The sequence below is a fragment of the Lolium rigidum genome, chromosome 3 (assembly GCF_022539505.1).
Source record: "Lolium rigidum isolate FL_2022 chromosome 3, APGP_CSIRO_Lrig_0.1, whole genome shotgun sequence".
Taxonomy (NCBI): domain Eukaryota; kingdom Viridiplantae; phylum Streptophyta; class Magnoliopsida; order Poales; family Poaceae; genus Lolium; species Lolium rigidum.
The window spans coordinates 221,418,963-221,437,633 of NC_061510.1; the positions used below are offsets into that span (position 1 = coordinate 221,418,963).

The 18,671-nt window shown below is 49.1% G+C and overlaps 1 protein-coding gene across 1 annotated transcript; it reads right to left on the bottom strand.

The window, feature by feature from the left end:
- Positions 1-4,312: 4,312 nt before the first annotated feature.
- LOC124699010 (polyol transporter 5-like) lies at positions 4,313-5,949 on the bottom strand. Its single transcript, XM_047231389.1, has 3 exons — positions 5,802-5,949; positions 5,380-5,726; positions 4,313-5,299 (listed from the first exon to the last, which is right to left on the bottom strand). Exons 1-3 carry the CDS (start codon positions 5,935-5,937, stop codon positions 4,352-4,354), a joined length of 1,431 nt encoding a protein of 476 aa, XP_047087345.1. The 5' UTR covers positions 5,938-5,949; the 3' UTR covers positions 4,313-4,351.
- Between the last annotated feature and the right edge of the window lie 12,722 nt (positions 5,950-18,671).

Here is an 18,671-nt window from a genome sequence, read left to right on the forward strand (position 1 = left end):
GGCCCAAATATGCGCCAGTTTGCGTCCGCGGGAGCCGCCGCGGACGCGCCGAGTCTCCATTTGAATACCCGGTCCCGCAAGCCGGGGCCGAGAGCAAAATCGACCGCCCGACCGAGCTTATTTTTTCACCCTAGTGCGACGCCGCCCTGAACTCGCCGGCTCCGCCGTTGGGGCCACAAGATTTCGCCACGCAGACCGTTGTCGCCGCGTCGGAGAGCAGGATCAGACTGGTTGGCTCCGGCGCGAACCAACGGCCGGGCGGCGAACGCGTTCTGGGCGCTCGCTCTTCCGCGCCGCCACGAATTCGCTCTTCGACCTATTGCGCCTGTGATTCCTTCTCGCTGGCGCGATTGTGCGCGCCATTGATCAACAGCTTCGGTAGACGACGCAGATGGACGCTGTGGCATATGGTGGAGAAGTTCCGGCGAGATCGTTGGACTCCTCTTCTAGACGACGAGTCCGATCGGGCCGGCGCACATTGGCAATCACACGCGTTCATGATCCACGAAGTTCACTTTCAAACCCGGCCGCAGCGACCGGGCCTCGTGAAGGGCGCCGAAAAACTTGCCAGAACGAGTGGCAGTGGCAGCCCGCCTCCACAAGGACTACTTCCACCTCACATCCGATCTTCCGGAAAATTATTCCTGCGCGATATTAGATGTCAAGGGACTCCGTTTGGTCATTCTACGGCCAGAACTACGCCCCTACTTCCACGTGCTCCGATGCAACAAAGGCTTAGGCTTCACTCCTACCAAAATGCTCATGCTATCTGATGCTCTCATATGGAATGGTCAGCCGATATATTCGACAGTATCTTCGAATGGGTGAGAGCACCCGACTTGAGTCCATGTACATGTGCTCTTGCCGAGCCGTGATTGCCGTGTTCTGAGAGTATTAACAAGAGGAGCCAACTATTGAGGATACAAGGCTCTCCTATCTATCAATCGAGTCTAGAGGCTTCTCCAGAATGATTGGCAGCATCAGCCCCCAAGTGGTCGGCGCCCAAGCCCCTCTCCCCAAACCCTAGCTACCTCTCCTCCACATACAACTCCCGCATACGCTTAGGCGAAGCCCTGCCGGAGTTCTCCATCGACACCGCCACCACGCCGTCGTGCTGCCGGGATTCCAAGGAGGATCTACTACTTCCGCTGCCCGCTGGAACGGGGAGAAGGACATCGTCATCAACACCTAACGTGTGACCGAGTACGGAGGTGCTGCCCGATTGTGGCACCGTCAAGATCTTCTACGCGCTTTTGAAAGCGGCAAGTGATCGTCTACCGCGAAGCAACAAGAGCCTCCTCTTGTAGGCTTTGGAAATCTTCAAGGGTTAGTCTTGTTCATCCCCTCGTTGCTACCGTCTTCTAGATTGCATCTTGGCTTGGATTGCGTTCTCGCGGTAGGAAATTTTTTGTTTTCTATGCTACGAATCCCTACAAGATTGCATGCACTGGGAGTGGAAAAACTGTCCATTTGGATGGCAGGGTCAGTACAGCGAGCATGAGGAGGGACGGACTGTCATTCTTGAAGCTGTCATATCTCAGGATTTATGGATTTGGCATTCATTCTTTGGCATGGCCGGTTCCAACAATGATATCAATGTGTTGCACCGATCACCGTTTTTTGAAAGGCTCATGCAAGGCAAAACTCCCCGGGTGAGCTATGAGATCAATGGAAATGCATATGACAAGCCATATTATCTTGCTGATGGCATCTACCCTGACTGGGCCACATTGGTGAAGACTGTCCATAATCCAAACTCCGAGAAGACGAGGAGGTTTGCCAAGATGCAAGAGGCTTGCAGGAAAGATGTGGAGCGTGGATTTAGTGTGCTCCAAGCTCGGTGGGCAATTGTCCGTCACCGAGCAAGAACATGGTCGCTAAAGACCATGCATGAGGTGATGACATGCTGCGTGATCATGCACAACATGATCGTTGAGAACGAGCGTCCTGATGGCCGCAATGAGAACCAGTGGGAATTCCAAGGTGAGTTGGTTGCGCCAATTCCTAGAGCTTCTACTTGGGAGGACTATCTACATGTGAATGTAGAAGTCACAAACGATACCGTCTCCAAACAGCTGCAGACGGATCTGATTGAGCATCAATGGACCATGGCTGGCCATGAAGATCATGCCTAGAGGACTAGTATCTTATTTTCATGTAGACTTTTCAAAATTTAAATGTTATAACTATGACTTCGTTGAAATCCTATTTGTTGTTTCAAAACTTCATATTTGATGCAAACGCGGAAATGCGTCGCGCCGCTGGAGCCACCCCAGGGTGCAAACGGACGCGCGGACAAAAACGGTCTGTCTCGCGTCCGCCGCGCGACGCAAACGGACATTTCAGACGTCCGAAATGCGTCGCGCCGCTGGAGATGCCCTAAGGCCAGGCCATAACGCATGGAATGGGAGGCCCACTACAAGCGGCGGACAGGCAGACACACCCAAGTAACAGCCCATTACTGTGGGTCTGTGACACCCAAGTAACCTGTCCCGACAAATGCAAAGTCCCCCCTCCCCTAAAAAAAAGATAATTTTTTTTTGTAATTCTTCTCTCTTTTTTGGCTGTGTGCATCCGTAATACCGCTAGGGTAATATGTTGTTGCAGAGGCTGGGTCTATTTGGTATCTACACGATATTAATATATGCTCCTTATCGAAAAAAAAGATAAATGAAGGGAAACATCCAGAAACTCCAAATGTAGCCCGAGCTACATGGTTTTTACTTTTGTTTAATTGAGTTTCATATTTGAAGTACTACTTTTTGGAGTTGTGTAGGTCGGCTGTCCCTACAAACCCGATTTTAAATCAAGGAGTGGTATTTCAATTAATTAAAAGATACGGACATTACTCAAAATCGGGTTAAGTAGAGATTATAAAAAGCCACACGACCACCATAGGACAAAATAGCCCAAAGCAGGGACCCTCGGCTAACTTGGCCTCAACACAACCTCGACACAAAGTCCATGGCGTCCAGGCATCCCCCACCGCTTCATCAGATGATTTCGATTGCACCTCGAACAACCACTAACTTAACATACACAGTAGATGTCTCACTCAAACCAAGTTGGATATGACAAATAGTCAACCACACTCGATTACAAGGCAACTCTGATTTTGTTGGTGATCCTCGCATGATGAAGTTGCATGCCTTGTGTATCAACATCATCCATCAAGGTTGTCGTGCAAAACCATTATGTTCACTTATTTCATAGGGATATTGTAAAGAATCTATCACGAAGTGAGCGGCACACTTGGGTTAGGAAAGTAGATATACAAACCATCCACTCAGGTTCAAGTCTTAGGGACGCAGATTTCGATTATTATTATTTTAAAAAACAATCTAGGGCTTCCCCTACCATATTCCTTCCCAAGGAAATAATGTAAATCTATATGATCATAAATCCTTTCGTTATAGAAGTGATCTCTCTCCAATACTATGACCATTACCGCAAAAGAGAGTGAGAGTAGATCTCTGTGTGATATTTCACCAATGCTACGTATGACCAACATTTTTTTCTTGGCTGGGAAAATACCGGTGGTTATACCGTTCGGGATTTTTCAAACAAATTTATAAATTCATCTAAAATTTATCAAAAATCTTAATTTGAGCATATTGTAAAAATACCGAAAAGTTTCTTTCAGTAGAATAAACTTGGTGGTAACAGGTAAAAGTGGTTTCCGACGAGATTCCGGAAATACCAGCCGAGATAATAAAAAAACCCTGAATATGACGATTGCTTGCTGAGAAGAGAATGAATGACAAAAATATGTTTCCCTCATCTCAATAGAAAAGATAAAAAAAGTGTTTTACTACTTTTTTGTATTAAAAATTGATTCTCATTAATTATAAGAGATGATGCATTGCATGAATTATATCTTTGTCTTCTCGAGATAATATGGATAATATGGAGGGCTAAGAGAAGACATCCCTTCCCTACCAATATGCATGGCGTAAGATGTATTCTCTTATCCAAACGTTTTCGTTAACCGAATGAAGCACCCATCTTAGTCACATGGTCGCTCCTTAATTGACACAGACAAAACGTTGTATGCCATTCTTTCTTACTGTAGATGATATTGAGTGTTCATTTCTTACGTTCCCTCATGTTGGTGTCAAAGCCATCAACGTGGTGTATGATTCGCGATGTCTCTGAAACTGATTGGATGAATATACCTCCGTTTTAGAACATAAATTAGTTAGAAAGCTAATTTATATTTCTTAAACGAGGTGATACAAAAGAAATTGCCAACTGCGGCTTATCAAAACTTATCAAATTCAAATAACAACCCCACTTGCATTGAAGATTGAACTATCGCTGGAATCCATCCAATACACCGAGATCACACCCATCATTTTGAAAACAGCGCGTCCATGTCCTCTAGGCTCCGGCCCCTCGTCTCCGGCAGCCGCACGAACACGAACACGCACGCCGTGGCGGCCAAGCCGGCGTACAGGAAGAAGCAGCCGGGCATGGTGATCCAGGCAGAGAGCGATATAAACGACATGCTCACCACTCCGCACGTCAGCCGGTTCACGGCCATGCCGAGGCTGGCGCCCTGCGCGCGCAGCCGCAGCGGCATAATCTCGGCGCTGACCGTGGACGGGAGCGACCCGAACCCCACCGAGAACGCCGCGACGGAGGCCAGCACGAACGTCACGCACGCGGCCGCGCTGGCGGGAGAAGGCTCGCCGACGCAGAGCGTGAGGGCCAGGGCGGCCAGGGACATGGCCACACCGCCGCTGCTTGCCATTAGGAGCGGGCGCCGGCCGACTCGGTCGGAGAAGAAGGAGACGACGAGGATGAAGCACGTCTTTACGACGCCGATGGCAATGGTGGCGCCCAGGATGGCGTGGCTCGACGACATGCCGGCCTTCTTGAACACCAGCGGACTGTAGAGAAGGATGGCGTCGATGCCGGCGGCTTGCTGGAGGAAGTTAAGCCCGACCACGCAGACGAGGATCCGCCGGACCATGGCCGACGGCTGGAAGATCAGCTCCCGCCACACGCCGACTCCGGCATCTTGCGGCGCCTCGACGACCCGCTTGATCTCCTCTAGGCGCAGCTCGGCCTCCGCGGCCGTGTCAGAGGTGCGCACCAGCACCGCGCGCGCGTCGGCCTGGCGCCCGCGCATGGCGAGCCACCGAGGCGACTCCGGCATGCAGAGCACCCCCGCGGCGAGGAACACGGGCGGGAGCACGCCGATGGCGTACATGACCCGCCAGCCGATGTGCACCGGCAGGCCGGCTAAGGCGTAGTTGGACACGTAGCTGAGCAGGATGCCCACGTTTACAAAAATCTGCGCAAGCACAACATCAAAACCTTTAGTTTGAGCTGACCTGATTAACGCCTACGCTCAAGCACGGCGGCGAGACTTACATCGAGCAACGAAGAGAGCACGCCGCGAACGGACGCCGGCGAGATCTCAGCGTTGTAGACCGGCGCGACGACGAGGGCGAAGCCGACGCCGATGCTGGTGACGAAGCGCGCGGCCATGAGCGCGGCGTAGCTGCCGCCGAGCGACATGGCGAGCGCGCCGGCCATGAGGAAGCCGTTGGCGAGCACGAGCGTGCCGCGGCGGCCCAGGAGGTCGGCCGTCCAGCCGGCGGCGAGGATGGACACGAGCATGTACACGTTCATGGACCCCGCCAGCACCTCCACCTGCTCGTCGGTCAGCCCCAGGTCCTCCCGGATGAAGAGCTGCGCGCCGCTCATCAGCGCCAGATCTGCAGGAGGAAATCAACAGCTCAGCTAGATCATGTCGTCGTCGTTGTACCAGGAAACAGAGTGTGGTCACGTACTGTAGCCCATGAGGATGGTGGTCATGGAGGCGAGCGTGGCACAGCCGAAGGCGTACATGTTCCGCCGTGGCTTCTCCGTCTTCGACGCGAGCAGCGGCGCGGTGTTGGCTTCATCGGCAGCTCCATCGTGCGCCATGGCGGCCGTGTCGTCGTCTTCGTTTCCTCACTGGCGCCCGCGGAAGCGCGAGGAATATCCTCCCTCACAATGGAAGGTCGCTGCTCGAAGTATAGTGTAGAGGTTTTGGCTGTCTAGTTGTGCACTTAAAAGTCTTCAGACATCAGAGCAAGGACTGAACCCACCTGAGAATTCCTGTAAAAAATAAAAATTCATATTAGAAAATACGGCCTCTCTCCTTTTACCCCTCCAACCACTAAAGTAGAAGGCATAAATCATACCATATTTCATATATGAAATAGAACACCATATTTCATATATGAAATAGAACAAGGACAAGATGGCTCATACGTTCCCATAAAAAACTACAATTCCACGCACACCACACGTCAAGCGGCTTACGACGCACCATCAACCAACGATCGCGAGTCGACCATAATGACTTTCCTTGCCCAACCTTCTTCAGAAATGGTGAAGAGATGGCGCACAGAGTTATATGATCAAGTTATTATCTAAGCAAAACACCATCTAAAGCAATCCGGGTAGACTTTGCGCCACCGACTAAGTTGCAAATATGAGCATAAGAGCATGCAACTATTGCCTGCCCTGCCTCAAAAAATGAAATATCTAAATAAATTATTTTGACATATAACTTAAGCGGAATATATTTTACATCATGTGTCTTGCCCTTCTCACTCAGATGGAATGTTAAGTATTATATTCTCAAAATTTGTTTAAAAACTCTTGATAAAAGAGACCCCATCGGTTGTTCCATTTGAGATTATTCACGAACCATATAGACACAAACGTCTGGATGACACTTTTGGGGTTTAAAAGTGCATTTGTTTCCCCATTCTGATTCGTACTTGTAGAGATTTGAGCCGGTTGCCGTTTCCTCACTTCTTTTCGGGCATGCCTCCCCTCTTTTTTGCGAAATTTCACCAATCTATTCATAATCATCTACAAAAATCCCCCAAAAATAATGAAATTATAAATAGGTCTTTAACCACCTAGCGACAACTACAGATACTAGCGTGAGCTGAACGCGTGTCGTCGTCCTCGCCCTTCCATCACCGGAGTCAGGCAAAGCGTGTCGTACTAGAGCTTGTAATAGACAAACAAGAAATCATCTTGCTAAGGCCCCAAAGAACTAGCGCACTAGAGAAACAAACATCGCCAATGATGACAACCGTATATCGGAAAAGACTTACCTGAAATAACACCAATAAACACGAAAACCGGTCAGATCTCATAAATCCACCAGACACACGACTCCACGCGCCCTCCGGCGGCACTAGACGCACCACCGGAGCGAGTATAGGGCAGGAAGACCTTATTATGTCTTCAGGATCTAGTCACCGGCTCACCATCCTAAAGAAGACACTAAAACATGTAAACCAAGAACAAGAACCCTCCCACCATCGAGGAGCCGTGGACTGCGTCCCCTTAATCATGACAAGTGCAATATTACAGACCTAGAAGTACTACCTATTGCCCTCCAAAAATCAGCTAAACAGACATAAAACTTGAGTGAAACACACTACACTCTATTACAATAAGATGTTTGAATATTTCCGCGTGGGCTAGAGACAGACCAAAATGATTAAACATATACATTAAAATATGTCTAGATATATTCATTTCAAAGTAAAAGTGAGCGGAGAGAATACTTTACATCTATTGACCCACCTAAAATCCTAAGTACCAAATTCTCAAAACTTACATAGAAATCCTTTGGTAAAAGAGATCCCTCCATTGTTCTTTCTGTCCAGCTGTCGCTCGACCGAGGACCTGTTTAGTTCTTGATCTAGTAACATATTCATCGCATTTACTACATGAGCAAGAAAAATTACTACGTGAACTACTTTTCACTGCACGAACATTTTTATTACTATTTGCAACTCACTTTCAACTTAAAATACTTAGTTGCGGTCTATTTGCAACTCATATGGGCTAGTACGTGAATATTTTTTGTATGTGTGAATATTTTTTTATCAGTTGCAGCTCACTTGCAACTCAAATAATTTAGTTGCAATTCACTTGCAACCCGCAGGGCTACTCATTTAACACTGTTTTTGCACTGCATGGATAGTTTTTTTTATCAGTTACAACCCACTTAGAACTCAAAAAACTCAATTGCAATCTAGTTTCAACTTATGAGTCGTGGAGGTTACTTAGCACTAAGGACGTGTACAATAGGATGACGACAGTCTTTCCTTACGATCGCCACACCGATTTTTTTTGCTTAGTTAGAGGAGAGAGAATGAAGAAAGAGAAGATTCTTTTCTTTAGCTAAGAGATTACCTCTTAGAAAATAAAAGAAAACTATTTTTTCTATTATAGCATGTGTTTTTCCTTATCAACGCAATTACGTACTAAAGCTTAATTAATTTTCATTAATTACCAGAGAAGACAATAAAAATAATACATTGTACCACTTATAAAAAATAATACATTGTACCACTCATATGGCCTAATTTAACCGCGGCCAGATGGTAACTGTCAGTGACTCGGAGTGTGAGGAAGGCAGAAACGTATTCACACTTTCGTGTGTGTTTAGAATTCATGTGTTCCAAAATCCAAAAGGGCAGCGGACCCTACAAATTTAACTACACGGATCCATGTGCAGAAGTCTTGCGTTCCAAAAAGACCCGTGTGTTCTTCAGATGTGCATTATTGATGTGGAAAGCGAGATCTGAATGCGTAGTTGTTTTGTTTGTGTCGATTGACGCATGCACGGACGGCTAGCGGCGATTAAGTTGTCTTGTCCAGTAGCTGATGAGAAACGACGAGGGCATTGTCACCGAACACGAGCGCTGTGCTGGCCAAGATGCCATCCAGATACTCGTCTAGCGAAGATTCGTGGTAGCTCAGCTAGACGATGACACATTATTACACAAAAAAAAAAAGTAAATCTGGTCCTTGAAAGACTACGTTTCGTACGTAGTATTTCTTTCGGCGCTTTTACGTCCTTCGTCATTGATACATGTCGTTCCTGAGTTTGTAGCGGCTTGGCCGTTTCTCGGTTGTGTGCCGCTCGCGGGACCGGCCCACCGCTTTACTCATTTTCGCGATGGACAGGCACCTCGTCGCTCTTGTTGTGGCGATGGACAAGCATCTATGATCTAGCGACAGAGTGTGGAAATCCAGTTCACTTATGAATCTAGGGAAGCTAATACAAATATACAATTGCCCTCGTTTGGCAAAAGATCAAAGCCAATCTCTCAGGCTTGATGATCCACGCAGGGCGGCCGGGGCGCCTCCTCCTCCCCCACGCAGGCCCGCCCCCTTTTCCTTCCTCCGCTGTTGGGCAAAGCCCGGGCGGTGCTGGCGGCGGTGGTTCTCCCTTCCCCAGCGTGTTTGGAGGGCCTGATGGGGTGGGTTCCGTCCTTGCAGCGAGGAGGCTCGTTGGCTTCATCCCGGACTAGCGCAACTCCGGCCGTTGGGGGCCGTGTGGACCGCGGCGTGGCGGTGGTGCCACGCGCGGTAATGCTTGGCTTGCCGGGCTGGTGCGCCTCCCGTCGAGGTCGCGACGAGGTGGATGGTCTCGTCAGGGTCGCCGGGGTGGCGCCCTATCTGCCGGTGCTGCAAGGCTGCGGGTGGCGACGGCCAGATCTAGGCCCGCGTGCCTAGATCTGGGCTGGGTGGGCCCGCTAGTCCCCACTGCCACGTATCCTTGTTCCTGTTCGTTTCGTGCTGGTTGCAATCGGATGACAACGTTGGTCGGTCGTGGGTGGTGTGTGGCTAGAAACGGTCCTTTTGCCGGTTTCCTTTCCCGCCACGAGGCCCCGTCCCGCTAGCGGCTTTGCTCGTTCTGGCCGCTCCTTTGGTGCTGGTGACTTGCCCGCTTGGCTCTGTCGGAACCCTGCTGGGCCGTCGACAGTTTTGGCATCTCTTTGGGCGATGCCCTTGCTAGCTTTTCGGGATGGGTCCTGGAGCCGATGTGTGCTCGTCAGGGTAGGCAGCATGCCCAGTACTACAGCTACGCTCGTGGCTGCGGTCTGGTTTCCCTCTAACCATTTTGGTCTTGCTCCTTCAGGGGCTAGCTAGCTCGCTGGGATGGTGTGGTCGTCATGGTGCCACCGAGCTAGCGTCGTCGACGGCTAGCTCCAGGTCTAGCCGGGCCTTGCCAGTCAGCACTTGCGTTCTCCTTGCGGATGAGTCTAGTTGGGGCTAGTCCATAGCACGGTTTAAGTCGGTGGCGCGGTAGTGATTTCTTCTCTATTCGCTCTGCGTCCTCGCGACGACGACCGGATTTTGGATCAGGGTTGGACCTCGGCGAAAGTCGCGCACAACTTTTCATGTGCTGGTGACGGCATCACCTGTGGGTGTCGCTCCCTTGTTGAAGGCATCCCGATGATGGCCCTCATGTTCGAGATGAAGGACTCTGTCCCTCCGCCTCAATCTGCTCCCCTTGGGAGTCTCGCTTCGTGCTAGCATCTCTGGTAATGTCTTCTGGATCACCATGCGGCCTCTCGCTCGTGTCGCAGCCCTCTGGGAATACCGGCTTGGCTGCTTTTACACGGTTCTACTGCGGTAGCTGCTGGCCCTCTTTAGCGCCTTGGGGGCTTTGCTAGGTCGGCGTCTGGCCTTAGCTGTTGCCGGTGTGTCTATCCCAATTATAGGGGATGATGTTGTGTTTTGGTCTGGACCTAGCTCGAGCTTCAGGGGTGGTGGTTTCGGATCTGGGTGAAAACTTTGCAGGACCTCGGTCTCTGTCGACGACGATGACGCGTTCTTACGCCATTCACCTTCTTGGAGGCGTCGTTGTAAGACCCCCTTCCTTTGGCTCCTCAAGTTCTACTAGGTTGCGTGCCCGTCGTCGTGTGTCCCCTTGGGCAGTAGTCTTGGCGCGGTGGAGGTTTGTTGGTGTGGACTTGGTCGCGATCGCTCCGGTGCAGCAAAAGACAAAGCTCCCTCATCTTGGATCAAGTTGGCGCTTTGGCTTGATGTTCTATGTGTTATCTCTTGTTATGTTGCGTTGTGCGCTTTGCACATGTGTGTTGTAACCTGTGTTGTAATTCGTGGCCGGTTGATGGCTTTGTTAATTCAAAGCCGGGCTTATTTCGAGCCTTTCGTTTCCGTTTAGAATAGCGTAGAATACAACAAATATTGAGTTGATAATTTAAATGCCGGTAGGGTTCAATATTATCATTCAGCTCAAGTTTACCAATTTTGGCTTCTCGACATACGATCTCTCTTGTCCTCTCTGCACAATTCTCAGTATATTTTGTTAACTCATAAATGAAGATAACTATATTTTGAAGGTATGGTCATATGATTTTCCAATACATCTTTCTTTTTATCTTGTAGTCTCTTTGTCGGTGTATTTGGAGATTTCAAACTTTTGTCGTCGATCATCGGAGTTTAATTAGTCTTTGGGAATTCTTGCTAATTCCTATCATATCAAATATTAGCGCATACGAGCATTTGAATGTGTTTTGAACTTGTGAACATTTGAATGTGTTGTGAACCTGTAATGCTCGTACTTGTGTTTCCATTTTAAAACTAGTGTAAACAGTATTTGCTCCATGTGATGCTTATATTTCTCTGTGGAAAAAAGTTAGTTGCCTTGCCCCTTGCCCTGGCTTCAATAAATTTCTAGGTCTGCCACTGGTCGGTGGTGTCATATACACAGGGATTAAGCTGCACTGTCGAATTTCCGGATGGAAAACAGATTAGTGTGATCAAATGGACTCCATCACAGAGCATGGCATTAAAAAAAGCGACGGGCAGCCGTGAAGCTGCCGGCTGCCGCCGTCTTCTTTGAACACTAGGACGTCGTTGGCTCGAAGTCCATGTCCCTTGACAAAGCCATGCCATCCACTGAAGAAGATGACCTCCTCGCAGGCGCAGTCGACGAGCTGCAGCCACGACTCACATCACTGGCAAGTCATGCAACGGCACTGACTTGAGCAAGATGGTTGTGATGGAGACCTTGAACGTCGAATGGATGACCAGCGTGTGCAGGTCATCCTCGTCCAGCTACACCTAGAAGTCGCAGGTATGTCCAGTTGAGGCTTTTGCCATGGCTGCTCCTGATGACTCACGGCAGTCATCTTCTTGTCTTTTACACAAAAGTTGCTCAAGCTCAGCAGCAAGCTCGGTCACCTGGTATGGTTACGGACTCCTGCGGAGCAACAGATTCCCCCGCATCGGGATTGTTTCGAATTCTCCACCACACCGTCACAAGTGAAGTGACACACACCTGAGCTTTGTTGGATCAGGTTGGTTCAGGATCATGGTCACCACCTCGGCACCTCCTTTCAGGGCCGGTCCTGAGATTTCGAAGTCCCGGGGCGGAACTAAAATTTTGGGCCCCTCTTACTAATTACTATAACATTTTTACCCACATGTATGAGATGATGAAAAATAAATACTTTAAGTATATCTAATTGTAATATTCATATAAAAATAATAATGTTTACATGATACCTTAAAATTTTCTGCGCCAATTCCTAGAAGCAAAGTCACTGACGATGGAATCAATATCAATCTCTGTGATTCAATTAATTTTTCTTCTTGTTTTTTCCTTCTTCTTTTTTTAGCACCGAATTCGGGCGCCATGATCAGTTAACCTAGCTCCTACAAATAAGAATAACAACTACTAATCAAAATTTAGAACACGAATTAGAGATAGTTAAATTTCAAGAGAACGGCGGCGGCCGGCGTTCTTTTCTTACCTTCTATGCAGATTCGCTGCAGGGGGATTGGCCGATTGGGACTGCGGCAACCAAAACCAGCGGACCAGGCAGCAGCGTCGCATGCAGCAGTCACGCAGGGGCAGCGCCGCAGCGGCGGCAGCCGGCAGGACGCAGGAGAGCTGGAAACTGCCTGGGCGAGGACGCCGGGCACGAGGCGGTTTCTGTTCCGCACTTCCGCGGATCTGCTTACGATCCAACTATCGATAATCGATCTGCCGATCTTGCCTGCTCGTGCGGACGTGCGGTCGTGCCTGTACGTATTCATGGCCGGCCGGCCGGATCGGCAACTGAAAGAAAAAAGAAAGGCCCAAAGTATAGAAAGCCCATTTAAAAGGAGGTGGTATTTTTGCACACGCGTGCATATGCACCCACTATAGAAAATAATAAAAAATAATTTTAGAAATGTCAAAAAAAAATCTGACATAAAATTTTTCTTATACATTGTGACATCCTATGTTCGTTCACAAGTTTTCGTAGAAAAATAACATTTTATGTGGTGTGTACAAAAAAGACAAAAAAATGTCATGTACGTAGTCGTGTTACATCATTAAAATTTGTCTTTTTTACATGAGCCACAGAAAAATGTTTTTTCTTTTGAAAACTTGTGTACCAACATAAAATGTCTAGATGTACATGTAAAAATTTAGTTTAGAATTTTTTAATACTTTCAAATGTGGATTCACATAATGGGAGCATATGCTCCTATGAGCCAAAGTGCATTTCCCCATTTAAAAACGTTAATTTTTTTTGCAACTTATAGTAAGCCTATATAAAAAAATTGGGCCCCTAAATTTTTTGGGCCCGGGGCGGCCGCCCCGCTGGACCCCCCCCCCCCCCCCAGGGCCGGGCCTGCCTCCTTTGTACCATGGCATCGAATCTGTTGCTTCACTGAACCTCGAATACATGGGGCAGATCGGCTCGATGTGCATCCCTCTTCTCTAGGGATGTAAACGGATCGGATCGGATCGGATATTGCTCTTACCATATCCTTTACCATATTTTTGTAACGGATTCGGATCGGAGCGGATAATGGTCGGATGCGGATTCGGATGCGGATTATATCGGATTACGGATATGGAGCGGATTCGGACCGGACTCGGATCGGAAACGGATTATTAAGAAAATATACACATAAAAAATTAAAAGTATACTTTTCTATGTAATATGCTTGTAATTATAGAATATAGCTAAATGTACACACTATTTCGTACAACAAAGCAATTTGTATACTAATAGCATACATATTTTGGCCGATGAACTAACTATATTGTCTAAATATTTAGGGTTGGGCTAATTTTCTCGGATTATCCTCTTTGTAGACCTCGGATAATCCGCAAAAAATGGTGGATAATCCGTATCCGTCGGATAGTATCAATACCATATCCTCTACCATATCCGCCGGATATCCGCTTGATCACTATCCGCATCCGTATCCATATCCGGCGGATTTCTAAAAATGCATACCATATTCTCAAAAACGGATATGGAAGCGGATACGGAACGGAAATTATCCGTACCATTTACATCCCTACTCTTCTCTGTATACTCCACCGGTGGTGATGGGCCAAAACGCCAAAGGAGCATCTCTAATTTCTCTAACAAGGAAAACGGAAGGTAGCAAAAAAATATAGGCAGTTTGAAACCCGCCCGCAGGAACCCATAAACAAGATATCTAGTTCAGAAGATACCGTCGTAAGGGTTACAGTTTGTTTTGAAAGAGCTGTCGAGACTGAGCTGCTATCCCCAATTGGTGGGTGTACTGCTATACAAAGACTGTCAAGTGACACATGTGGTAGTAGGACTAGTACCAGATACATCACCTCCCTCCCCCGACCTAACCCTCCCCCGGGTGGCGGCGCCGCACCACTCCGGGGAGCCCTTCCTCACTGGCCTCCGGCCCCCTCCTGCCCCTCCCTCCCCTCGCCGCCGCCGCCGGAGGTGTCGCCGGGCAAAGCCCGCGCGGCATGGCGGTGGCGGGGGCTTCAGATGGCCGCGACCATGGGGGCTGGGGGCGGCGCCCATGATCTCCTCTGGTGGTGGTGGTGCGCGGAGTCAGCGATCGGAAGGCGAGGCGGCAGCGGTGGGGGCGTGGCCGGATCTTGGCCCTTGGGGCCTGGAGGCGGCCGGCTGCTGCACCTTCTCCTCCGCGTGAAGGGATGCTCGTCCGCATCACATGGGAGCCGGGGCGGCGGCCACGGGCATGGCGGCGGCGACCTCCTCCCCGGAGGTGGACGGCCTCATTGGGATCTAACCGTCAGCATGGCTATCTGTGACGCGAGATCCGCCACGGTCCTACAAACCGTCAGGATCACGTATCCGTGACGCATTTTGGACATTCGCCGACGAACTAAAATCGTTATAGAAGACCCATATGTTACTAGTGTGGGGTGGGGATCTTGGGATCCCACACAGATCTCCGGCGGTGAAGATCCAGTCGACGACGAGTTTAGGGTGACGAGGCAGCCGGTGAAAACCGTGCTTCGCTCTCGGGCTTGGCGGATGATGGCGGCGTCGCTTGGCGTCGTTACCTTGTCGAAGGCATCGTCTTGGTTTGTCTCATCACTCCACTCAGCGAGTTGGAGATGTGTGGCTGCCGGTGAAAATCGTGCTCCGACCCTAGTCATGGCGGGCGATAGCGACGTTACGCGTCGTTACCTTCTTGAAGGCATCGCCGTCGCAACCTGCATCTACTCACTCGTGCTACTCCGGGGGAAACTCTAGACCTCGGTCTCTCGGATCGGACGATGTCGGCGCTACCTGCGTCGTTCTACCTCTTGGGGCATCGTTTTTGGAGCAGCTGCTGGATGTTGGCGGATGTTGGTGGAGTGGTATTCATCTACCACATTATTAGCGCTGAGTCTCGGTGGCATGGTGCTACAGGGTATCGACGATGGATGCAGGATGATGTATGCGTGCAGGATGGTGGAGCCGTCTGGCGTCATGGTGGCATCGACGGTAGGTCTTGCAAGGTTAATGCGATGATCTCTCTTGAAGATGGAGTCGAGGAAGACGGCGGTAGCAACTTTTGTGGCATGTGCATTGGCGTGCTGATGTGCTTCTCATCTGCTATTCGGTGGTTTGGGAAGGCATTTGGTTTCTTGGATGATGTGAGTTGGTGTATTATCACCTCCTTCATCCTACTGTATCTTTCGTAAGGTGGCTTCGAGGTTGAACTTTTATATCGTTCTTGTAAGATTTTGTGAATAATCTAATAAAAAAGCCATGTGCATTCAAAGAATGCAGGAGCTGGGGGTGATATTTCTCCCATTTTGAGAAAAAAAACAAAGACTGTCAATTAATCTACGCCACCGATGTCCTACTCTTTGCAAAGCCACCAGTCTAAGATCTGGTCACAGTCCGTGAGGTGCTTGAGCTGTTTGGTGAAGCGCCGGGGCTCAGGACCAGTTACAGAAAGTCAGCGGCAACACTTACAGAGAACAAAGAAAGGATGCTGAATTTGCTGCAATGCCCTGTGACTGAATTTCCAATCCGTTACCTTGGGCTTCAGCTTGCACTAGGGCCACTCACAAAGGACAAAGCCCAAAGGGGCAGTGACAACCCTTACTGGACAAGGTCATTGAGGTTGTACCTGCGTGGCAGAGGGAGCGCTAGCTACGATGAAGCGGACTCGTGAAGACTGGCTGGATGAGAGGGGAGCCATATCGACTACGAGCGCAAACGAGAAGGCGTGGAAGAAGCTGTGGAAAATAGATGTGCCATCGAAGATACGCATATTCCTATGGCGGCTTGCGAAGCAGTCGGACCTGCGCTATCGCAGGAAGATGGCAACGACGGCAGCATGCTCTATCTGTGGTATGCCTGACTCTTGGCGTCATTCACTCATCGAGTGTAGCATGGCAAGATGTGTCGGCGGATATAGTCGAACACATCTCACTTGTCATCGTAACCTTCAGCCAAAGCGTGGCTATTTTCCATGATAGAGACGATGAAGGCTGATGATCGAACTCGCATGCTAGTAACTCCATAGGCAATTTGGCATGCAAAAAGAAAGGCTATCCATGAGGAGATCTATCAAAGCCCAATGGCAACAATAGGCTTTGTTAACCGTTTCCTGGTTGACATTGGTGCTGGTACGGAAGTCAAAAACAGCAATAAAGGAAGGAACCCTACCAATGGGAGGAAGCCTGGCTGGATCGCTCCTCCTGTAGGGCAAGCAAAGATCAATGTGGATGCGGCGGTGGCGAGGTCTGCGGACATAGGGGCAGTAGCTGTTGTTTGCCGATCTAGAGATGGTGCTTTCCTGGGTGCAGCGGCGACCGTCTATGACGGTATCTCGCATCCTGGTACCCTGGAGGCTCTCGCATGTAGGGAGGCACTTGATGTGGCTGCTGACTTGCTACTTGGTCCGATTCTGGTAGCCTCGTATTGCCTTGAGGTGGTGAAAGGGTTACATGAAGAGAATGTTGGGGTTGGTATTATCCTACGAGAGTTCAAGGATAGAGCAAAGAGGAGGGGAGATACAACTTTCAAGCATGAGAGTAGGGAAGGTAATGTAGGGGCTTACAGATTGGCAAGGTTCGCTTCGTCCCTGCCAGTGGGTCGGCATGTGTGGTTAACTGAACCGTCTGAATATGCCTGTAACTCTGAATTTTTCTGAATAAAGGCATATGAGTTCTCAAAAAAAAAAAAAACTGCGTGGCAGAGGAGGAGGATAGCAAAGGAGGTAGACAAACCGGTACATCAGTTGCTGGTTGCCGACGCTCCCGTCTGGCTTCTGGTGGAGGTTAACAAGTGGACACGCTCTTTTTTTCTGGGCAGGGAAAGAAGAAGCAAATGGAAAACAACAGTCTGCTTTGGAATGGAGGCCTTGGTGTCAAAAATCTAAGGCTGCAGGGTTCGCACTCGTGTGCGCTGGGAGTGGCTGCGGCGTACCAACCCAACCAGGCCATGGCAAGGTTCGGCAATGGAGATCGCCCTTGGCATGGAAGGTTGTCCCAGCTATAGTTCGGAATAAGTGGTCTGTGGAGGAAGGGCTACACAAGGATGGCTGCGGAGAGTCTAACATCTGAGGGCATTGGCCAGTGCGTTCAGTTGTGGTTGGCGATCACCAGAGTGCTACAGCCGAAGATGTGTTCTCATGGCCATGATCTATGACAGGTACATAGTCTGCTAAGGCTACTTACAAGAGGCTATGCATGGGACCTGAACAATTTGCACCTGCGGCAAGTATCTACTCGAAGAACGGGGCACCAATTAAATGCAAAATATTCATTTGCCTTGCTGTGCAATATCGTCTTTCGACGTCGGACAGGAGGACGAGACAGAAGATGACAAGGTTGATCACATTCTGCTCCAATGTGCACACGCTCGGTAGGTATGGTTTAGAATATTCCAGGCTGTTGGAGTTACCGCAAATGTGCACGAACAGGAAAGCACACCGGAAGATTGGTGAAATTCAGAGACAGTCATTTAAGCAAGAAAATGAATAAGCAATTTGATGCTTTGGTTATTCTCGTAGGATGGTCACTTTGGAAGAATCGCAATGCCTAGGTTTTTGGGGACAAATGGTCGACCGCATCCTACAAGAACTGAAGCAGGGACAGGTCTTCGCTAGGGCTGGTGTTGATGGTGTTTTCATAGACCTTGCAAGAGATTAGCCTAGTGTAAACAGGGTATGTGTAAGGTGTTCTCTGCCCTATCACCAGCCCGTTTGATGTACTCTCAAAAAAAAAGATACCGATGCAAGGAACATAAAGGTGAACCGCGTTCACTAATTCAAGCCAACATATTCAAAAGCTATTACGGTTTGAATGCTTGCTTTAGGATTTTCTTTTGCAAAAGAATGCAACCCATCCATCCCCATGGCAATATGCTCCATGTAAAACCTCGCATCACAATTTCTTCCTACCACCAAAGGATCACATGGAGCATAGCACAGACCTAAAAGATGGCTGCCTCTTGCTCATGAGCATGCAAGTGCATGATTACAAGAATCAAACTTCTTCCATTGAGATTTGGTTATTTCTCTGAGTGTTTGTCGAAATCAAATAGGTTGTTTAAACATGCAGGTGTTGATGAAGAAAACAGGGA